At 45.0% G+C, this 23696-nt stretch overlaps 3 protein-coding genes across 5 annotated transcripts in view; all 3 read right to left on the bottom strand.

The window, feature by feature from the left end:
• Nucleotides 1-740: 740 nt before the first annotated feature.
• On the bottom strand, nt 741-2862 carry LOC112075144 (growth hormone secretagogue receptor type 1). The gene is made up of 3 exons (XM_024142178.2): nt 1843-2862; nt 1194-1659; nt 741-1021 (listed from the first exon to the last, which is right to left on the bottom strand). Exons 1-3 carry the CDS (start codon nt 2155-2157, stop codon nt 741-743), a joined length of 1062 nt encoding a protein of 353 aa, XP_023997946.1. The 5' UTR covers nt 2158-2862.
• Nucleotides 2863-2875: 13 nt separating this feature from the next.
• On the bottom strand, nt 2876-5621 carry ppp1r35 (protein phosphatase 1, regulatory subunit 35). Of its 2 annotated transcripts, none has more exons than XM_024142181.2 (6): nt 5452-5621; nt 4721-4971; nt 4446-4566; nt 3981-4205; nt 3593-3726; nt 2876-3408 (listed from the first exon to the last, which is right to left on the bottom strand). In XM_024142181.2, exons 2-6 carry the CDS (start codon nt 4922-4924, stop codon nt 3238-3240), a joined length of 855 nt encoding a protein of 284 aa, XP_023997949.1. In that variant the 5' UTR covers nt 4925-4971; nt 5452-5621; the 3' UTR covers nt 2876-3237. The 2 variants fall into 2 exon arrangements, with proteins under 2 accessions (XP_023997949.1, XP_070296883.1); XM_070440782.1 differs by having other exon boundaries at nt 2876-3439; nt 3589-3726; nt 5452-5620.
• A 4760-nt stretch (nt 5622-10381) lies between these two features.
• The window catches only part of LOC112075142 (ictacalcin), a 44789-nt gene continuing 31474 nt past the window's right edge, over nt 10382-23696 (bottom strand). The window contains exons 1-3 of one of the 2 annotated variants that reach the window (XM_024142176.2): nt 12988-13180; nt 11072-11214; nt 10382-10813 (exon numbers count right to left, since the gene is read on the bottom strand). In XM_024142176.2, the coding sequence (XP_023997944.1) occupies nt 10673-10813; nt 11072-11214; nt 12988-13165 (462 nt within the window). In that variant the 5' untranslated portion in view covers nt 13166-13180 and the 3' untranslated portion in view covers nt 10382-10672. Of the gene's footprint in view, nt 10814-11071; nt 11215-12987; nt 13181-23696 lie in introns of those variants that run through there. The other variant, XM_024142177.2, reaches the window with a different exon arrangement.

The raw sequence follows: 23696 nt of genomic DNA, 5'->3' as shown, positions 1-23696 counted from the left end.
GGCGGGTGGTGGAGCGGGGTGTGTGAGTTACAGGGTGGTGGTAGAGTGTTGTGGCGGGGGACGGGGGGTGGCGGGAGCGGGGTGTGAGTTACAGGTGGTTTAGAGTGTTGTGGGGGTGGCGGAGCGGGGTGTGTGAGTTACAGGGTGGTGGTAGAGTGTTGTACGTGAGTGGGGTGGGCGGGACGGGGGTGTGTGAGTTACAGGGTGGGGGTAGAGTGTTGTGGCGTGAGTGGGGTGGCGGGAGCGGGGGGTGTGTGAGTTTACAGGGTGGTGGTAGAGTGTTGTGGGGGGTGGCGGGAGCGGTGTGTGTAGTTACAGGGTGGGGTAGAGTGTTGTGGCGTGAGTGGGGGTGGCGGGAGCGGGGGGTGTTGAAGTTACAGGGTGGTGTAGAGTGTTGTGGCGGGGGTGGCGGGAGCGGGGGTGTGTGAGTTACAGGGTGGTGGTAGAGTGTTGTGACGTGAGTGGGGTGCGGGAGCGGGGGGTGTGTGAGTTACAGGGGGGGGTAGAGTGTTGTGGCGTGAGTGGGGGTGGCGGGAGCGGGGGGTGTGTGAGTTACAGTGGGTGGTAGTGTTGTGGCGGGGTGGCGGGAGCGGGGGTGTGTGAGTTACAGGGTGGTGGTAGAGTGTTGTGGCGTGAGTGGGGGGGGGGGGGGTGTGAGTTACAGGGTGTGGTAGAGTGTTGTGGTGTGAGTCGGGGGTGGCGGAGCGCGGGGTGTGTTAGAGTGTTGTGGGTGGTGTGAGTTACAGGGTGGTGTAGAGTGTTGTGGCCGTGCATGTGCGGTGCGGCGAGCGGGGGGGGTGTGAGCGCAGCAGGCTGCGGACAGCGTGGCGGTAGCGTGCTGACATGGTGTTGTAGAGGATAGGGTTGACAGCAGCACTGAGGTAGAACAACACAAAGGAGACGAGGTTAAAGTACTGAGAGATGTAGTACATATCAGCGCTGGAGCCCAGAGTCACAGAGAACAACGTCCGACCAACGTGGAATGGCAGCCAACACAGAACAAACGCCAGCACGATCATCCCTAGAGAGAGGAGAATATGGGACGGAGCGACAGAGAGAGTTGAAATTAGAACTCATTATTACTGTATGTGTGATAAGTTGGTTCACAATAGCTGCTTAGCTGTAGTATTGCTGAGGCCCAAACCAGTAAATCAAAGTAACTTTAAAATACAGAGACTCTCTCACAGCCTCACCTAGCATCTTGATGGTGTGTCGCTGGGCGCGGTCTCGGCTGCTGCGTTGTGGGCGGAGCCATAGCTTCCTGCCYATCAGGCCATACACAACTCCCAGAATGCCCAGCGGCATCAGGAAGTAGAGGTTGGAGAGCCACATCATGGCCCCCAGCAGGCCTGAGGAGACGGCGTAGTCCGTACAGCGACACTCGCTCTCCCCCTCACCTCCCCCCAGCTCCTCTACCCCTACCATAGCAAACACCGGCCCGGCGCTGATCAGGGCCACAACCCACAGGCAGCCAATGAGAGTGCGGACGCGGGTCCGTGTGACCAGGGTCTTGGCTGTGAGTGGTCGACAGACAGCGAGGTAGCGCTCCAGAGAAAGAGCGGTGATGTGGAGGATGGAGGAGTAGGTACAACTCTCACTGACGAACACACTCAGTTTACACACTGTATCACCCAGATCCCAGGGCCGGAACCTCCACAGCTAGAGGGACAGACACACAGATAGGTTACACACACACACAACCCGCTCAGACACTATATCGTCTAACCCCCAGGGCAAGAACCTCCACAGCTAGTGAGAGAAACAGAAATCACACACACGCAGTATCAGCTAGCTAATCCCCAGGGAGAGAACCTCCATAGCTAGCGAGAGACTCCCCCTTACCTTGTAGTGCAGATCTAAAGGCATCAGAAGCAGTATGAGGAGGTCGGAGACAGCCATACTACTCAGGTAGAGGTAGGTGGTGCTTCTCAGGTGTGGCCGGAGCCAAACTACCAGGATGGTTAACATATTTCCTGTGATGCCCAGGGCCAGCAGCAGCACACACACGGCTGTCACACACACCAGCTCAGCCCCACTGAAGTRCTCCCATTCCCAGTCAGTCCAGTCACTCTGGTTCCCACAGTCCTCCAGACAGCCAGACCCTACCACACAATCCTCTGAACAGCTGCTCCCACTGCCCAGCGCTGACATGTCCATGGTCAGAGAGAGATGCCCGGGTCTCAGAGACTGGGGTGTGTGTGTGTGAGAGAGAGAGATGAGCTGAGATGGTACAAGCGTGCCTGTGTGTGCGTGTGAGAGAGAGAGAAAGTGTGGATGGTCTATATCACCCAGGTTACAGCAAAGGGTGACGTAGGCTGATGGATTCTAACTGGAGATGGTCCTGAACCACACATCTAGGAGATATAAAACACATCACATCTAGGAGATATAAAACAACACATCTAGGTGATTTGGGCTCAATTCCATTTCAATTGAGTTAATCTGGGAGATGAAGTACCATTTTCACAAAATTACAGAATTGTTCCCACCACTGAAACACAAACATGTCTATCCTGTGGTAGGGAAAGGACTTGCTCGATGTTAGCAATCACACACCAACACAAAACTCCGTTACACCAATGTGTTACACACACCAACACTACATAATAAACACACTCTAACCTCTGATTCGTTCAGCCATTCCTATAGGGGAAATGAAATGAGGAAAGAATAGCGTTTTGGGATAAARGCAGGAAATAAGGTCTGAGGTTAACACAGGTTTAGGAGATCTTATACATAGAATATCAGTCAGTTAACATTACATGCATGAGTTATAGCCTCGCTACTGTATATAGCCTCGCTACTGTTTATAGCCTCGCTACTGTTATTTCACTGTTGTTTAAAAAATATATATATTTCTTTACTTATNGCAGGAAATAAGGTCTGAGGTTAACACAGGTTTAGGAGATCTTATACATAGAATATCAGTCAGTTAACATTACATGCATGAGTTATAGCCTCGCTACTGTATATAGCCTCGCTACTGTTTATAGCCTCGCTACTGTTATTTCACTGTTGTTTAAAAAATATATATATTTCTTTACTTATCTATTGTTCACCTAATACCTATTTTTTACTTAAAATGGCACTGTTGGTAAGGGCCGGTAAGTAAGCATTTCACTGTAAGGTTTATACCTGTTGTATTCGGTTTAAAATACAATATTTATATCCGAGAATGACGGAGGTAGGGAGGGAAAGAAGGGATCATGCTTTTCTTAAGTTTTGGGACAGGGCCTTTCAGTCTAGAGGTTCAGAGTAAGTGTGTGTGTGTGTCAGGGTCCAGCCTCCCAGCATGTGTGTCTGTGGTAGAGGTCGAAGGTTGTGTCTGCGGGGCGTGGGATGGGCTGGGGGCGTTGTATGGTAATCTCCTCCCTTGGTAGGAGAGGCTTCTCTCTCAGCAGATCCCCCCTGAAGAAAACCTGCAGGTCAGGACTGTCCTCTTTCTGCTCACACGGATTACAAATACAGTTATGGACTAGTTGCAGGTCATGAGTGTTTTCGCTCTACACACACCTTTATTTACATATTACTTACACACACACACACACACACACATAAATGTAATCTGATGGGGTCAGTGAGAGGGACCTGCCTTGTTGCCATGGCTGCATGTGGGTGAGACCAGCTGAAGCCTGTCACGTAGAGCCTGGCTGATAAGCTCCTCCTCCTCCACATTCACACTGACCAATGCCCTGTAGAGGTGCTGGGATGGAGGGACGTTCACACCTATAGACAAAGACAGGACATGCACTCAGTTCGTGTGTGGTGTGTGTTTATGTCTGCATGTGTATGTTTCTGTGTGTGTGTTTATGTCTGCATGTGTATGTTTCTGTGTGTGTGTTTATGTCTGCATGTGTGTGTTTCTGTGTGTGTGTTTATGTCTGCATGTGTATGTTTCTCTGTGTGTGTTTATGTCTGCATGTGTGTGTTTCTCTGTGTGCGTGTGTTTATGTCTGCATGTATGTGTTTCTGTGTGCTACCCTCTGTAGCCCGGGCGCTGATGCTGTTCTTGGTTCTGTCTGACTTCTGTAGTTGCTCCTGCACGGCCTTCTGGGAGTTAAACTCTGCCCCTGCCACGTTATCTAGCTCAGKCCTCAGAGCCAGAGTAGTATTTAACTCCGCCCCTTCAMGGAGGCTGCCACCCCTCTCCWCACAGGGAGCCTCCTCYTTGGTTGCTGACCTTGCCCTCCAAKGCAGATCTCCACCTATGMGAGGAATACAGGAAGAGATATTGACCAGTCCTCTGCTCAGACATTGCTGACTCATGCCAGATCTTATAACARCTGGATAGGTATTTTARGTATCAGCCTAACCACATCACATGTTATAGCAATCTGGTGCGACGGCACAGTCGATGACGTGGCACACAACCATTGGTTGATGCATGCAACTCCTGTGCAGGGGAACATGAGTACATCAGACTSCAGACCWGGAGGGTTAGTTACCATGGAGTCTTTTCCCCTTTGAGTAACTGCTGGAGTGTCCAGGGCAWTGCCAAGGTGGAGGATCTTTGCTAGGCTCTGCTATCACCGTGACAACCACAGGCTCRTCGGAGGCAAATCGCACCTGTAGAGTCAGGGGCACACACTTCAGTGATGTCTCTCCAAAAACACAGACCGACACACACAGATCTCTCATCATTTCTACAGCTGTCTTGACAACTGAGAAAAGCACCATCTGTGACTGTCCGTCAGTGTGTGTGTGTATGTGTCAGACTGACCTGCCGGTGGCTGCGTCCTCTCAGCAGGCTAGCCGGGCTGGGGCGTGGTGGGTCTGGGCTGAGGGGGAGAGACAGGTCCAGTTCCGGGAACCGCAGGAGGCTAGCGGGGACCAGGGGCACCGGGGCAGGCAGGGGGACCAGCCGGATGTCTGGGTCACTGCACCCTGCTAGAGGATGCTGCTGCAGGGGACCTACTCTGGTCATCTTAGGTCACCAGTCTGGGTCTTTATCTTTGGGTGATGGCTCTGTTACTGATGTTAGGTAAGATACAAGGCAAAGGCAGTCAACGACGGGAATATTTTGTATGGTTCTGAATGGCAGTTACATTATCACTTTGCCTAACCTTAACACCCCCTAACCTAACCTTTCCGATGGAGCAAACTTAACATATTTTGAGTCCTATGTCCAACCCAGTCCCTTGCCATTGCTGGATCTGTAGTGTATGTTGAATAGCGTTAACTTTACACTTCCAACCAGATATGACGATGTGACGTTATCTAGCTAACGTTTGATCTCTAGATTCCATTCACAGTGGGAGCTTTCAGCACACAGCCAGCTAGCTGGCTAACGACGACAGCAGACATGCTAGAAAGTTCACCAGTCAGTTAGCCAGCTAACTTTACTTGTCGTACTACTAGCCAGCTAACGTTATAGGGTTTGTTTGGCTAATTAGCTAGCTAACGTTAACTAAAGCTATGCAGATTCAATCATGTCGTTTATTCTCCGCTTACTGTTATGAGGAAGCGCCCCGAATGACAGCTGAGCTCACTCGTTTCTTGTAGTTTTCACTGTTAATACATGAGGATAGATTGACTCTATTTAGCAGGATCTGCTCACTTTTGAAATTCCCTCCACTGGCGCCACCATAACACCTTCTACAGAATGAAACAATCACACTTCCGGTTTCTTCGTTAGTAGGAAATTATACAATGGCGCCCCATGGCGTGCATGTTACATTGTGTGTGCTTGTGTAAGTGGTGGACTCTACGGCACAAGTCAAACTCTTCTTTAGTAACAGTTATTTATTTGACTCATAATTTTTTTCTTCTCAGAATTACAGAATATGCACACTTCACACTTTCTCTTTCAGAACCCCCTCTTCATTAGCCTGGTTACCTGTCTCCGTTTAGCTAACATTCCACTCATTAACTGCCATTGGCACACACGACATGGAGTAGGCTAAGAAGTGGAACGTTATAGAGACTGGGAACCAGGCCTCTTCTAACTACAGCATCATCGAGACATCATCATCATATCGCCAGGCGTCATTGTAAATAAGAATTTGTTCTTGACTCGCCTGGGTACATAAAGGTTAAATATAAATACACATTTTACAGGATTATTCAAAACACCCATTTAAATAGAATTAAAGGCATGTACTAATACTGTTAGCTTCTCTTGTGTGTGTGTGAGTGTGTACGTGGATGAGTGCGTTAGTGTCTCTGTCTGTCTCTCAGTGCTCTCAGTATGTAGTTCTCTCTCTCCAGCTGGGCGTTCCTCTCTGACAGCTGGTTGATCCGCTTCCTCAGTAGCTCCTCCTCCTCTCTCACAGCCAGCATCAGGTGGCTCTTCACCAAGTCCTAACAGCAATATACAATGTCATTATAGCATATCATCAAATGTATGTCACAATTCTTCCAGCAACAGATGAGTCTTCACCAAGTCCTTCAATACAACACATTACAGACACTATAACCATAACACACTGCCTCCACCATGGCTTGCTCAATCTTGTTGTCAATTGCATCTTACTGCTACTGGAGCCACTGCAACAACAACAACAACAACAACAAAGGAGATTGTGTCTTAGTGCACATGGTTCACATTGATGTCTATTCCTGAACACAGTCACCTCCCGACACAACAAATGGCCAGGCCATTTCCATCGTTACCTGTGGCAGAAGAGCAGCAGGACAGGAAGGTTGCCTCAGCGTTCCGGACAGAAGGTGTACCTTCAGACACAGCGACCAGGATGGGAGCGGGGCCTGGTGTTGAGGTTGGGGTTGATGAGTGGTCTGGGTCTGGGGTTGAGGTTCAGACTTAGAAGTAGTCTGCTGTTGAGGTTTTGGTTTAGTAGTGGTCTGCGGTTGAGTAGTGTCTGCGGTTGGGGTTGAGTAGTGGTCTGGAGTTGAGTAGTGGTCTGCGGTTGGGGTTGAGTAGTGGTCTGGGGTTGAGGTTGGGGTTGAGTAGTGGTCTGGAGTTCATTAGTGGTCTGCGGTTGATGTTCAGGTTGAGTAGTGTCTGGGGTTGAATAGTGGTCTGCGGTTGAGGTTGGGGTTGAGTAGTGGTCTGGGGTTGAACATTGGGGTTGAATAGTGGTCTGCGGTTGAGGTTGGGGTTGAGTAGTGGTCTGGGGTTGACATTGGGGTTGAATAGTGGTCTGCTGGTGATGTTGGGGTTGAGTAGTGGTCTGGGGTTGAGGTTGGGGTTGAACAGTGGTTCGGGGTTGAGGTTGGGGTTGAGTAGTGGTCTGGAGTTGAGGTTTATTTGCGGTCCTAAAGTGTTGTGGAATCTTCATGGTGAAGACTGTTTGGGTTCCTCATCTGAAGCTCCTGCCGTCCGCTCGGCCATGAGTCCCTAACCCTGACCCCCCCACGACCTCTCAGCCCTCCATGACCCCAACCCGTATCACTCACTCTCTCCCTGCCTTCTTCTCCTACTCTCCATCCTACCCCCCATCTAGCAGGAAGTTGTAGTGGTTGATGGACAGGTGGGGGGGTAAGGGGGGGTCTGGGTTTGGTCTGGGGGTAGAGGGAGGAAGGGCAGCCGGAGAAGGAGGAAGGGCAGCCGGAGAAGGAGGAAGGGCAGCCGGAGAAGGAGGAAGGGCAGCCGGAGAGGGAGGAAGGGCAGCCGGAGAAGGAGGAAGGGCAGCCGGAGAGGGAGGCAGAAGGAGAGGAGTGTCTCTTTAAGGGGGACTGGAGGGCTTTTTTACTGGACCTGAGAGGGGATAGGGAGGAAGGGAGGGATAGGGGAAGAGATGAAGAAAGAGATGGAGAGAGAGATGGAGGGAGGGAAGGAGGTAGAGATGGAGGGAGGGAAGGAGGAAGAGATGGAGGTAGAGATGGAGAGAGAGATGGAGGGAGGGAAGGAGGTAGAGATGGAGAGAGAGATGGAGGGAGGGAAGGAGGTAGAGAGAGGGGTCGAGGCTGCCGTCGAGTCTCAAACAGAGAGATGATTTTCTTCACACTGCCGAACATGACTGACCAAAAATAGCCTCCTTGTCACCAGACAGCCAAAAGCAAACAATAGATTATCTAAACCACATCAAAGGCGCTTCCATCCACCTCTATTCACTACAGCCTTCTGTGCAAAAGCCGGTCACTGCCTGTAGTGGGTAGAGAGTCAGAGAGGGTTTAAACTTAGAGGCACAACCAACAATTACTTCCARGAACAACTACAGAGCATGGGTAGTTGAACAGATCACCATGTGGTTGTATTGAGGTCAATGGGAGCGAGGAAGATTAGATCCATGTGCGTGCTGTCACAAGKGTGATCTGGGAATCCTATTGGAGAAATACATTTTGGGTATCCTCCAGTCTTTGGTGYATCAATCCCACAGACCCAGCCAGTCAAGCCCAGCCTGCCGAGAAGATCTCAGATTAAAACTGCCTTTGTCTGTGGATTAGGATTAGCCTATGCAGATTACTTCCTTATTCCATCCAGCCGCCAGGTGTCTGATTGGCTAAACTATATAATTCCGGTTTATGCAGGGAGGAGTCTACTGTCCAGGTGAGGAGTGTCTCCACGACGACCCAGAGGTGAGAAGCGTTTCCATGGTGAGGAGCATGTGTGTGTGTGTGTGTCTTTGGGCTCTCACATGATGAGAGACTGTTCTACTTCTCCCCCACACACACCCCACTGTCTGGCACTCTGATAGGCTCTTACAGGAACCCTCTCATTCCAACCTCCGCCTACTCACTGCCTCAGCCAATGGCAAAGTTTGTGGCATTCTTTGCTTGCCCACTGCCACTGAGTGTATGCTAATTAGTTTCCCAGTACGACAAGTATTGACCTCCATGAAAATATGTCCACTGCCTATGTCCTCCTTCCTCTGGACAGACCACATTAATAAATTAATAAAACTGATGTCTCAGACGTATGTGTTTAGCCAATCTATCTGTGTATGTTGTTGATTGTGAAGAGTATTGAATCCCAACACAAGCTCCTATGGTCTGATGGGGAATGGCCCTGAATGCCCCCTGTCTTTTCAATCATCACAAGAACTGGTGAAGGCCTACAAGGAATCGGTGCCATATAAAATACAATGTGTTCTCAATCAACCTACTCTGTATAATGAACACACACAAACGCACACACACACACACACACACACACACACACACACACACACACACACAAACAGTAATGAGAACCCACTGGTGGTTCTGCTTAGATGTTCTGGCCGAAACCTTGATGGTTGAGAGAACAGCCAAGAGCTCAGCTCAGAACAGCCTCACTCTTTCCTGGTCTCACTCGGCCCTGTCGGGAACCTGTAAAAAGGACACCAACACAAGGCAGCCACACTCCCACCATCCCCCTGCACTGGGCTGCCACCCTACCACCTTCCCCCTGCACTGGGCTGCCACCCTACCACCTTCCCCCTGCACTGGGCTGGAGCACAACAACATCCACCTTCTAGTCTCACACTCACATATCAAGTACCCTGGATTACTYTAGGCCTAAATGTTATTTTTATTGACACCAGAGTTGTGTCAGTCAATTTCAGTTCTCATCAGTTGAATTTGACATGGAAGTTCTCTATAGGAGTTCAGTTCAGACTAGAATGTCAGTGGAATTGACCCCAACCCTGATCAAGACTAATGCATCATAGAGATGTGTTAGATTCAACCGAGTGGCTGRGTGACCAGGGGRTGTATGTACCGTGCCTCTGAGGAGGAGTGCTGATCTAGGATCAGGTCCCCCTCTGTCCAAGTAGTATCTTTCATATTGATCTAAAAAGGCAGAACTGATCCTAAATCAGCACTCCTACTCTGAGACGCTTGAAACACACTCTCAGGACACCTCTTCCTGACACCTGAACAACCTTTCCTTCTACTGCATGCTACTTTACACACTATTTTAATGTAGCCKCTGTTGCTTCCCCTACCTTCCTGCTCTGACCCGCGGCGATGATCATCTGGTGATAGACATGTACAAACTTCCTTGCACAGCCTTGTTTTAGATTTAATCTAAGACTAGGCGATTGCTGGACTATGGCTAATCTTAATATTCATCTTCAGTATTGTCCAATAGGTTCTCTATGGAGACCTGCGATACAGTATCATTATTTGGATATTATCTTTGTTGTTTCATGTTGCTGGGTAGGAGGCTTCATCTTGGAGATGGTTCTATATGTGGCTCTATTGGACCTTCACAGTAACAGTTGACTTCCTGTATTCTTACTGGCTCTGGAGTAGATAACAGTATTGTGATATAATTAAGTAGTCAAATATAGGGTATGCCTCATAACCCCTAATTTCATTGTATGTTTGGTTACGTTGACATAATCAACTAATTGTATTATTTCACCAGGTGTCTGAAAACAAAGGTTCGTGTTTGATTCATGTTGCTTGCTATATCCTATTTAGGACATACACAGCCAATCACACATGCACAAACACACACACACCTGCACAAATGATAAGTCAGCTTTCTTCCAAACATATTAAAATAGTTTATTTCATTTTTCACTTTAAACAAACCAAAGAGCTTCCTCTCCATCTCATGAGATTGTAGCCTATATGTCTGCATGTGTTCAGGTCAGTGTCTGTGTCCTTCACCTGTCTGTCTATGTGTGGTGTGTATAACTAACCCAACCCTTTTTCTGTGWATGTGTGTAAACCTGRATCTCTGACRCTCTGAKCCTGCATTGAGGATCTTGCTTATCTTATCATGAATTCACTCATGGAGCAAGAGCTGCTGTTCTGTGGAGAGTGGGCAGGGGGAGCTYTTTCACTTCTTMMTGAAGAACTCATTGCACATCATGGTGAGGCAGGCCACCAGTGTGACGTACTCCTGGAAGTCCACACTGCCATCTGKGTRWGCGTCCAGATCTTTGAAGATCTTGTCAACCTTTGCCTGGTCAGTGTTTTTCTGTTATAATGATCAGAGAGAGAGAGAGAGGTAATGGGTGAGACTTTGATTTCAGCAGTTAAAACTAGAATCCATACAGTTGTTATTTGTTTATAAAGGTGTGAGAYATTAATTTATTCTATTGGATGAMMCYGGTCATGTGTTTGTGATGTTCCAAGCAATTCAATATTTCAGTAGTGTCTGTCTTTAGCAGTATTGTATTTGGTCGTGCTGCTGATAAAGCATGATTGAACTGAACTGTTCCTAGGATCCACTCACCCCCATGATCTCTCCAAGCTCTGCGTTGAGCAGATCTTTGAGTTCTCCCTTGCTCAGGGTCGTCTTGTCGCCTTCCTTGCCAGAGTACTTGTGGAAGGCTGAGATGAGCAATGCTATAGCCTGCTGGACCTGTGACATGGTGACTACGAGAGAACACATTTAGGTTATTAATAAGTTTCAGGTTGAATAGAGGGTTTAAAGAGTATTAACGGTTGTTGCACACGAAGCAAAGACTTAACTACACACATACCACGTCCCACTACTGCAAACAGGTTCTACATCTCTACCACAAAGGGAGGAAGAGAAAGAGAGGGGGAGGAGAGATGGAGAGCAATGCAACAGAGGCAATTAGAGAGGGAGAGAGGCGGAGAGAGGTTAGAGATAGAGACATAGAGAGAGAGGTGGAGCGAGAAAGAGAGAGAGAGGCGGATATGGAGGGAAGAAAGGAAGAGAAGAGGGGGCTGAGTTGTTTAAACACAAACAGGCATGGCTCTAGCCAACGCCCTTGCATGTCTCTCTCATTAACTCTGGGGGATTTTAAGGAGAGAAAGAGAGAAAGTATATAGAGAGAGAGATAGAGAGAGAGGGACAGACAGACACACAGACAAAAATACAGATGGGAGGAAATTGGTGGGCAGGCAGAAAGGCGCGTTGGTAATTTCAGGCAAACAATAACATAGAAATCCCAGCACCTCCCCCACCCCTCACCTGCCCCACCCCTCACCTGTCTCCACCCTCTTTCTATCTAGTTTGCTTAAGGTGTGTCTCTTCACTCTGTCCCTTAACATATCTCGCCACTATGTAGGGAGGTTGCTCTCTCTCTTCTATCTTTCTCTGCCTACCTGTAGTCTAGTTTCTGAGTTTAAGGAAGCGTCTGTAATGTAAATCCCTCATTTAGCTGACCCTCCTCTCCAGTGTGACTTGCAGTAAGTGCGGTCAAATTAGGACGCTGAAGCAACCATACAGTACGAACATGGTAAGCACAACATTATAGTTGTAAGGAACAATCCCAGTCACTGTGGTGGACTCCACTCATCTCTCTCTGAGTCACTGTGGTTGGACTCACTGATCTCTCTCTGAGTCAGGTGGAGGTATGGGGGGACTCCACTGATCTCCTCTCCTGATTCCACAGGGTGACTCCACTGGACTGTCTCCTGCTCTACTGAGGTCACTGATGTGGACGTCCACTGATTGCTCTCTTGGAGTCACTGTGTGGGACTCCAGCTGACGTCTCTTCGGTGTAGGATCGACTGTCGGTGGACTCCACTATCTCTCCTGAGTCACTGTGGTGGACTCCACTCATCTCTCTCTGAGTCACGTGTGTGGACTCCACTGATCGCAGCAGCCAACCAGACACACCTTGTTACCACCCCTCTGACTGCGCCATCTGATAACTAGAAACACCCTCTACGCACAGAATGGTCAGAGCGAGAGAGAGAGTTTATGGTAAGGACAGAGTGAAGGAAAGAGAGAGCGAGAGAGAGGGGGGGTGGAGGATAGAAGAGGTAGTGTTCTGCACTATGGAAGGATGAGGGAGGAGAGAGAGAGGGAGGAGGAGGAAGAGAAGAGAGATTCTTTCATCTGAACTGCGTAGTGCTCTGAGTAGCACCCACACATGTTAGAATGGACAGCAGACAGAGTTACGCCCTCCACAGAGCTTGGCTCAAGATCACAAACAGTGGAGACAGGCGCTTACTAACTGTTGCAAAGCACACCCTGAAATCATTCAAACTTTTGCAGTCAAGTATTAATCACTATAGAAACATAAACTACACACAATTGCAAATAAATGTTGTAAACCACCCAATGAGAATGTAAATTGACATCTAACATATCAGAGACACACACAGCTAAACAAACTGAAGCATTAGCAGCGAGCACTATGTACACGTTTTACTAGGTTAGTTTTCACTCACCGAAGTTGTGCGAGGATGGACAGTCAGAGAAAGAAGAGAGACGGGAGTGAGGAAGAGGGGGATGGGCTGTTGGTTTTAAACAGTGATTACCACACCCCGCTCTCCCCTCCCCTTTCCTCTCCTTTTCCTTCTTTATCTGATGGAAATGGAAACTGCAATGTCCTGTTCCCTTCTTCATGGGAACTAGTGAATGAACGTCCCTAAATGTTTGACTCTTATCATCTCTCAGTTCCACCACAAATCTGTCATCGTACAAGTCTCACTAAATTATATTTACAAACACAGAGTTCTCTCACAGTAACACCAAATTATACCAGGCATATATATTCCCTAAAGTTAATAATTACTTCACATGAATGTATCACCATTGTAACCAATCCACCATTTGCTCTGGTTCTTCCTGGACTTCCCCTATAAAAAACAACATCAGAAAACGAGAGAGGAGAAATCCCTGCATATGTCTAATGTCTTTGAATGAGAGTGAATACCTCTTATTCTGACTGTAGTTATTCATCCAACAACTTTTCAGTTAAGAAGAATGTAGTAACACTGCAGTATTCTCCAAACTGTCCAAGCTTCTCCAAACTGTCCAAGCTTCTCCAAACTGGCCAAGCTTCTACAAACTGGCCAAGCTTTTCCAAACTGGCCAAGCTTCTCCAAACTGGCCAAGCTTCTCCAAACTGGCAAAACTTCTCCAAACTGTCCAAGCTTCTCCAAACTGTCCAAGCTTCTCCAAACTGGCAAAACTTCTCCAAACTGTCCAAGCTTCTCCAAACTGTCCAAGCTTCTCCAAACTGTCCAAGCTTCTCCAAACTGTCCAAGCTTCTCCAAACTGTCCAAGCTTCTCCAAACTGTTCAAGCTTCTCCAAACTGTTCAAGCTTCTTCAAACTGTCCAATCTTCTCCAAACTGACCAAGCTTCTCGAAACTGTCCAAGCTTCTCCAAACTGACCAAGCTTCTTGTTACGGGATTTTTGTGTTTAATGACTAAAATATGTATACATTTGACTTAGAATTATAACTAAACAGAATACTACTATATTACTGTAAGAATGAATCTTATTATAATCATAATGTTGAATGTTATGTGTTCCTTGTTAGAAAGAATGGGTTTATCTTCAGACAGGTTAGAATGATGTCTCTACCCAGGGAGGGGAAAGACCTTGGGTTGGTTGCAGATAGTTTAACAGGTGGCAGACAGTAATGAGAACTCTAACTATACTGCCATTGTATCCGAGAGGAGGATGGACATTAAAACCTATGACATCATCTTTATTATATAACCTGATGTAAAATGTATTATGATCAGTACTCTCGAGAATAAACGCTATTGATTGATTGATTTTAAGACTGGTTTCTGTCCATTTAATGCTGATAATTGTCTTACAAATTCTTATGTATGGGCAGAGTGTTTTAATTGAATTGGTTGATAAACATAGGAAATAAAATTCCTTTAACAATTTGGTCCTTAGAGTCGGAACTCAAGATCTGCCTCTGTCGTTCCAAGAAACTGCTGAAAACCGTGCACGGGCGGATCCAGGATCCGTAAGACAAAGACCTGACCTCTGACTTGAGGGTTTATTTCAGGCCAGTGGTGAACTGGTACACGACAGAGGTGGTGACGAGATCCAACGAACATTGCTTTTCCCAGTCAGCGACAAGGTCAGTAGCCTATATTCTCGATTCTGGGGGGAATGATTTAAGTTATCCTTGATTRAATGTTCTAAAATGTTTAGAATTTATCAATAATAGGAGCTTTGCTATTCCAAACAGATCCAATGGGTTTTGTATGACCAATATACATGTATCGATAATGGGGCAGGTCTGAAATGACCTGAGGTAAGGTGCACTACCATTAAATAAAAATACCTTAATAGATCCGGGTGCCTTAGGGGCCAGAGGGGTTATTAAGATGGGATACTAAAACGGGTGTTGACGGGTGCAGTCGTGTTGTGCAAATAGGACAGCCATTAATTCAAAAGACATACCTAAATAAAGTTCTAACCTAAGTAGTCTATCTGTATATGGGAAGTAGTCTGACTATGAAACGGCGCGGTAGATATATTAAAATAGGTGAGGATATAAACTAGGCTTTGTGAGAAGGAAGGGTGGTTCTGTTTGGGCAAGATGACAGCACTTATTCAATACTGAAAGAAGTATCAAAAAAGGAGGAGAGGGAAACCAAAATCTATAAATCTGAGATAAAAGCCAAATCTATAGACAAGAGGTTCCAGGAGAGAGGGAAACCTAATATGGCGGAGTAAGATACGAGATATTAACTTTAAAAGTCCTATGTCACAAAATAATAGGTTATTAACTGGGACTTTCTGCCCCCGGGGAAATAGCTTATATTTGTACGGGTAAGATTTAATGTCCAACTAATGCAACGCTATAGATAAAGTTTCCAAACGGGAGAACAACCAAAATAACTAGGTAAAAACTAACGGTAAGAACAACACATACATAGATCATAGAAAATACATATACAGATAGTGATAAATACCATAGCTACTAGGAGTGGCAAGGATTTATTAAACATGGGTAGTAAATCCTCCAAGGAGGTCCCGGAATGGACGGGAGTTAGCGACTACAGAAAATTGTAAAAGTAGGGTTATTGGCTCCTTTATCCCAAAAGTGATGGTGGTTCAGGGGTTAAATAGCTGCCTTCCAAGCTTGAGACCTGACTTCGATTCACGGTAAATGCTCTGACTAAAATCGGAGTCTTTAATTGTAATTAAACCATTTGTATGTTTTGCCTGAGAAAATACGGTCGTTAGTGTCGGTATAGGATATAAACTGAAACGTTGTAATAACTTGTTTAGGTTAAAATGAAAGACTAATCTAATTCTAAATGATAGCGATGCGCTTTCGATGTGATACGTTGTGTTGCCTCAATGATCTGCATGAATAATGTATTGAGACGGGAATAGTATTTAAATTACTGAATCGTAGAAGTGACAGTTACCTAAACCTGATGAATTCTAAAGAATAACGGAGAAATATGATAAAGTTGTGCCCATCGGAATGTTATAATTCTTATGGATTGACTGACATGCGATATAAATTTAGCGAAGTATATGGTACGTTTACATTTTGGAGTAGAGAAAGTTGAGAAGTTGATTTTACTTTTACGATAGTTTTGGTGCAAAACTCAGTTGGAGTAAGTAGATGTTTTTGCCTAGAGGCAGGTTGACTGGTTGCGTAATAACGTAAACAACGTCATTACGTGGGATACAATAACGTTACTCAAATGGATTTGACCATTGTTCAGGTACACTCTTTCTGTACTTCTGGCAGTATAATTTTGATTGAGAGATGTTGATTGACGTTGTAAAATCTATTCAAGATCCAACCATTGTGATAAATTGGTTTTGGTTTATCGAACCCGTACTATTGCCTGTTGCAGTTAGTCAACAATGATTTACAGTTCGTTGAAAGTTGGTGCGGCCTGAACATGGGTTGAGCGCTCGTTGTTGCATCACTCACAATGCACTTTTGCAACCAGGCAATGATGTTGTGACTGAGGGTGGGACAGAGAAAATTGGTTTGTGTCATTTAGAGGGAAAATGCGTGCATTATAGCTTTGAGCCACGTTTCAGAAGTTGTTAAAACTTCCAAATAGAATTTTATAAGTAGCTGAATATCGTCAGAGTAGTCTAAAAATACTCTAAAAATTGCTAGGTGGCCATCACGGATAGTTGGCTATAAGAGGAAAGTCAAAATAGTTGAATCGTAAAAATTTATGATAGCTCTTTATGGATTTTTAGTTCGAATATCTAGGTAACACCAGTGAAAATTAACAGAAAGTTAAGGTATACTAACATGCCGGTGGAGCTGATTAAATGTTAAAGGGTACCCGTTAATCACAGTTGTGTGTCTGTGTCTAAAGGCYGGSTACTCCTATCAACCATTAAGGAAATTTAAAACTAATGATTTGAGGGTGTACAATATACTTATTATAATTGCTAGGTTTTGTTTGTAGTAAACGTTGGGTTTGAGGGTATTTCCATGTTTCCAGAGAAAAGATATCTTAAAGGGGTACACTCACGGAATATTAGGAGTTTTATTTTCCGAGTTTTAATTAAACACGTGAATTCTTTAGATAAAGAGATCTTTAATATGTCTCATATAGTATGTAACACGACTGTAAAAGGGTGGTATAACCTTTGACCTCTATCACGGCTTTCTCCTTGTGTTCTGATCAGCTTCGAGGGAGGGCCATTTGGATAATGAATTTGTGGTCATTTGTGATACTGATATTAAGGTAAATTTAATAACTGATAATTATTTGCGAGTTTATAGTTCCTTGCCATAGTTATAAATTGAACCAATGAGAAGAAAGAAAGGGCATAGCCTTGGTCTAAGGGCAGACTTTCTTGAGTCTCTCCCAATGGCCATAAGGGTACCATAATTTCTCTTTGTGGAGGGTTCTAGAGTAGTAACTGTGATCTGGTCATGTTATTTGAAACTGTTATTTTTATCTCTTGACCGGTAGTAGTATTTTTATATATATGGCACTCCGGGAGAATTGTTATGCTGGTGAATGAGGACCCAAAAGCGACTTAACAGAAACAGAGTCTTTATTCCAGTCTATAACAAAAACGATAATCCTGGATATAATCTCAGGTAAAGTCAACCAGGAAAACTGAAATCCTCTAGGCAGTAGAGGGGAACAACTGGATACGCGACCACAGACTGCAGGTCGCTTCGGGAGGGCGCAGGCCGTAGCTGATATAGATACCTGCTCACACGCAGCATCTGAAGAAGGCGGAAACACGACAGGGCGGAACAAGGACACAGAACAGCAAACATCAAACAAGGATCCGACAATGACAGAACGGAAAACAGAGGGAGAAATAGGGACTCTAATCAGAGGGCAAAATAGGGGACAGGTGTGAAAGAGTAAATTAGGTAGTTAGGAGAATGAGGAACAGCTGGGAGCAGGAACGGAACGATAGAGAGAGAGAGCGAGAGAGGGAGAGAGGGAGGGGGAGAGAGAGGGATAGAAAGAGGGAAAGAACCTAATAAGACCAGCAGAGGGAAACGAATAGAAGGGGAAGCACAGGGACAAGACATGATAATCAATGACAAAACATGACAAGAATATTGGGTTAGAAGAATCCCCGGCAGTGGAGGGATTCAAGGCCCTGTATAATCAGTGGAATAGTCCCGAGATAAGCCGTACCATTACACAGAACTTAGTAGGGTGGGGGCGAGCAGAGCAGAGCAGAGAAATAGGAGTGACACAGACTGGGTCACYGTTACTGAGGGGAGACAAAGAGGGAATGAAAAACTTAGTTGGTTTCAGGAACTAAGGGGCAGCACTGATAACTTTTAAAGTAGATAAGACACTTAACAGAGAATTGTTAGGTTGATCCAGTATTGATACAAGGTACACAAGGTACACAGTATTGATACTTGGCTCCGCAGCCAAGTATCAAAGGGGGGATGGAATAGGACACTTTAAAAAATATATATATATAGCGTTCCCAACTTACTTGGCGGACACGAGTATGGTAACAAAAAAATTAGGTCAAGATATAATAATGGATGACATTCTAGCTAATCAAATAGAACAGATAGAATGACAGAGGTTCTAGCAGAACACATAAAAAAAACCTGTTAATTAACCAAACCAGTATGTCCAAGATTTTATGCTCTTACAGGAGAACTACAGGAGGGGATTACCCACATGACTGGGTCTGGGTCCAATCACTAAAGAAAAAGGACTGGAAGCAGCCACGGTGGGAGGGGCCATACCAAGCACTCCTAGGGACTGCATTCGCAGTGAGAATAGCTGGAATAGCTACCTGGGTGCATGTCAGACTTGTAGGAGGGTAAGACACACTGACACTGTCGAACAATCACAGGGGTAGGAGCAGAACCGATATCAACAGGATACGGGGGTTAAACTCCTACTGAAGATTCCCTTATACCCGACCTTTCTCCGCTGTGAGCGTTCATAGAAGTGAAAGTATGGCTTGGCCTCTGGCTGTTGATATGTTCTCTGGGAGAGGGTGGGGCTTTACAGGGGCGCTGATTGGTCTGAGCTGTCTTATTGTGGGAGCCATATTCCTAATACACCACACCCCACCTGAGTATGCAGAAGGTGGTAACTTGACCCATGGTTTCGATGATGAGAATTTTGTATTAACCAAGCATAAGAGATCCCTTGATCTGGATAGACAGGAAGTTAGAGTGGAGGTTGGGAAGGATGTCTCAATGGAGTTTTATGTAGACCAAAAGGGGTCTCTGACTCCTGGGCAGTCTAGGACTAAGAGCCATTATAGAATATATCTATGTAGGTCCCCGTGTGGTTCATGGACACAGGTCATAGCTCACACACAGAGAGAGAGGGCTATGTAAATCCATACATACAATTTAGGAACAGATGGAGTATAGTAAGGGTTGGAGTTTCTGACTGTGTTCCCGAGCAGAGGAAGTATTGTATAAAGGTATGAATTAACATTAAAATGGTAAAGTCCCAGGATTTCGGGTTATGGTATGTTGGCTTCGACCAGTTTTCAACTGATACTATGGTACCATTCCAGGTGGCAGAGGTTAGAGCTGGTAAGGAGACTATGGTCGGCCAGAGTTCAATTCATCTCCCTAACATCACGTACATTCCTAGTATAAACATCCAGGGTAAAGGACCAGTACGAATAGTTCAGACAAAAGACCTTAAAGAAGTGATAGAGGTGGGAGACTGGGTTTGGGGATTCCAACTTTGGTTAAAATGTATTCAATATACAGCCAGATCAGTAGCGAAAGAAGAATGTTAATGTCTGTGCTACTGCCAAACCACAGCTGACCACCATCCCCTTTCCATTTGATGGAATTGATATACTCAGGGGAATGGCCTGTATGATAAAGCTGTTCATGAAGGCAGGGAAGCCAGACAATGACAGTTGCTTTGATCTGCATAACCTTTATCCCCATGTGCCCATTACCTCCATTCCTCCTTTCACAGTTACAGAAGGACACTATTATTGTAGGGCCTGGCACATTACAAACTGATGGAATGAAGAGGAAGTAAGACCTGACTGGATGGTTGACTTCCGGTGATTTCAGTAAGATAAAAAGGCCCAGAGTGGATGTCTGGTTGTTATGTGGAGGGATGAGGTTGTGACCTGACCTGCCTACCAATTGGACCGATAGTATTTATTTAGACAAGCTTTTCACCCTTATCTAAAACGAGGACCTAGAACCAGGTAGAAGAGAGAGGAGGAGTGATCCGTCTGGATCTTTTGACAATAGTATTTACATAGGATAGTATTGGATATGTTATCGGCAGAAAAGGGTGGCGTGTGCGTCTTATTTGGAGCAGAATGTTGCACATTTATCCCTGATAACACGGCTCCAGACGGATCAGTGACCTAGGCCCTGACTGGTTTAACCACCTTAGCTCACGAATTGGCAGAAAATTCTGGGGTCGATAATTCTCTTAAAAATGGATGTGACAGTATGTTTGGGGAATGGAAAATTGTCATAATCACTGTGTCGTGGGCCAATTTCACCTGTATGAGTGTTTGATTCTGGGTGTGAAAGGTCTCATTTCCAGGACTCTGGAGAAATCAAGGACAATATTGATGATAAGGATACGGACCGATTCCAAGTTCTGACCAGTGGGAGGATGAATACTGGTTCCCAGACCGAGGATGGATCCGGCTACTTTGAGACATTATAAATATTAGGTCCCATCTTGTGTTGATACATTTTATGTTAGACTGTATGTTTCTTTGATGAAGATTATAGTTATGACTCTGATATAGGCCTGGAATAGCCATTGTAAATACATATATTGATGTAGTGTACGATGTTGTGGTTGATTTAGGTTGTATTTGGAAAACAAGAAATATTTCTAATAAAAATAGAATTGTGCTTTTTAATATTTCTAATAAAACTAGAAGTACGATTAAAGGTATAATATTTAGTCATAGGGTGGATATGTTACGGGATTTTTGTGTTTAATGACTAAAATATGTATACATTTGACTTAGAATTATAACTAAACAGAATACTACTATATTACTGTAAGAATGAATCTTATTATAATCATAATGTTGAATGTTATGTGTTCCTTGTTAGAAAGAATGGGTTTATCTTCAGACAGGCTAGAATGATGTCTCTACCCAGGGAGGGGAAAGACCTTGGGTTGGTTGCAGATAGTTTAACAGGTGGCAGACAGTAATGAGAACTCTAACTATACTGCCATTGTATCCGAGAGGAGGATGGACATTAAAACCTATGACATCATCTTTATTATATAACCTGATGTAAAATGTATTATGATCAGTACTCTCGAGAATAAACGCTATTGATTGATTGATTTTAAGACTGGTTTCTGTCCATTTAATGCTGATAATTATCTTACAAATTCTTATGTATGGGCAGTGTTTTAATTGAATTGGTTGATAAACATAGGAAATAAAATTCCTTTAACACTTCTCCAAACTGTCCAAGCTTCTCCAAACTGTCCAAGCTTCTCCAAACTGACCAAGCTTCTCCAAACTGACCAAACCTCTCCAAACTGTCCAAGCCTCTCCAAACTGTCCAAGTATCTCCAAACTGGCCAAGCTTCTCCAAACTGTCCAAGCTTCTTCAAACAGTCCAAGCTTCTCCAAACTGGCTAAACTTACCTGTAGGGCTACCTTACTGGCTGACTGGCTCCATAGACCCCTCAGGGTTATTGTGAACATTACTATTCTGAAGTAGAAAATCAGACTTTTTATTTATTTTTATTGAGGTTTTGATTGAATATATCAATCAAATCAAAGTTTATTTGTCACGTGCGCCGAATACAACAGTGAAATGCTTACTTACAGGCTCTAACCAATAGTGCAAAAAAGGTATTAGGTGAACAATAAGTAAGTAAAGAAATTAAAACAACATTAAAAAGACAGTGAAAGACAGTAGTGAGGCTATATACAGTACAGAGGCAATTAAAGTAGCGAGGCTACATACAGACACCGGTTAGTCAGGCTGATTGAGGTAGTATGTACATGTAGATATGGTTAAAGTGACTATGCATATATGATGAACAAAGAGTAACAGTAGCGTAAAGAGGGGTTGGTGGGTGGTGGGAAAAAGAAAGACTCGTTCACGCCGCCTAAGATGGCACTGAAGAACATGGCTGACCTTTTAACATTCTCCCAACCAATTGTGCTATTTTGTTATTTTTTTTGTGTTTTGTGCAACTTATTTTTTTACTTATTGGATACATAATGTTGCTGCTACCGTCTCTTATGACCGAAAATAACTTCTGGACATCAGAAAAGCGATTACTCACTGCGGACTGGAAGAAACCTTTTCTTTTAACGAGTCCGACGAGAAGGATATCCTGCTTTCACTGGAACAGGCCCAGATCCACATCTTTTGCGTGAAGAAAAGATGCCGGAAAAGGGCTGCAGATCAGGCACCCTTCTAAGAATCCGGAGAAGAGCAAGTAAACTCCCACTGCCTGCCATCCTTCTTGCTAACGTGCAATCATTGGAAAATAAAATTGATGACCTACGATTAAGATTATCCTACCAACGGGACATTAAAAACTGTAACATCTTATGTTTCACTGAGACGTGGCTGAACGAAGATACGGACAATATAGAGCTAGCGGGATTTTCCATGCACCGGCAGAACAGAGACGCTACCTCTGGTAAGACGAGGGGTGGGTGTGTGTGTCTTTTTGTCAATAACAGCTGGTGCACAATGTCTAATTTTAAAGAAGTCTCAAGGTATTGCTTGCTTGAGGTAGAGTACCTTAAGATAAGCTGTAGACCACACTATCTACCAAGAGAGTTCTCATCTGCATTATTCGTAGCCCTCTATTTATCACCACAAGCGAAGCTGGCACTAAGACCGCTCTCAACCAACTCTATAAGGCCATAAGCAAAGAAGAAATTGCTCACCCAGAAATGGCGCTCTTAGTGGCCGGGGACCAAATGCAGGCAAACTTAAATCAGTTTAACCAAATTTTTCCCATGTGAAACCAGGGGGAAAGAAAATCCTAGACCACCTTTACTCCATACACAGAGATGCATACAAAGCTCTCCCCCGCCCTCCATTTGGCAAATCTGACCATAATTCTATCCTCCTGATTCCTGCTTACAAGCAAAAACTAAAGCAGGAAATACCAGTGACCCGCTCAATACGAAAGTGGTCAGAAGACGTGGATGCTACACTACAGGAATGTTTTGCTAGCGCAGACTGGATTATGTTCCGGGATTCATCCAATGGCATTGAGGAATACATCACCTCAGTCATCAGCTTCATCAATAAGTGCATTGATTACGCCGTCCCCACAGTGACTGTACGTACATATCCCAACTAGAAGCCATGGATTACAGGCAACAGCTGCATCGAGCTAAAGGCTAGAGCTACCGCTTTCATGGAGCGGGAGACTAATCCGGACGCTTATAAGAAATCCTGCTATGAACCATTAAACAAGCAAAGTGTCAATACAGGATTAAGGTTGAATCCTACTACACTGGCTCTGACGCTCGTCGGATGTGGCAGGGCTTGAAAACTATTAACCTCTTGAGAATACAGGGGGTGCTGTTTCAACTTCGACATTTTGCGTTCCCAAATTAAACTGCCTCGTACTCAATTCTTGCTCGTACAATATGCATATTATTATTACTATTGGATAGAAAACAATCTGTAGTTTCTAAAACCGTTTGAATTATGTCTGTGGGTGAACCAGAACTCTTTCTA

Source organism: Salvelinus sp. IW2-2015, unplaced genomic scaffold, assembly GCF_002910315.2.
Source record: "Salvelinus sp. IW2-2015 unplaced genomic scaffold, ASM291031v2 Un_scaffold3001, whole genome shotgun sequence".
In the NCBI taxonomy this organism is placed as follows: Eukaryota; Metazoa; Chordata; class Actinopteri; order Salmoniformes; family Salmonidae; genus Salvelinus; species Salvelinus sp. IW2-2015.
The sequence above is the reverse complement of the archived record's forward strand: the minus strand, read 5'-3'. Positions and strand labels throughout refer to the sequence as shown.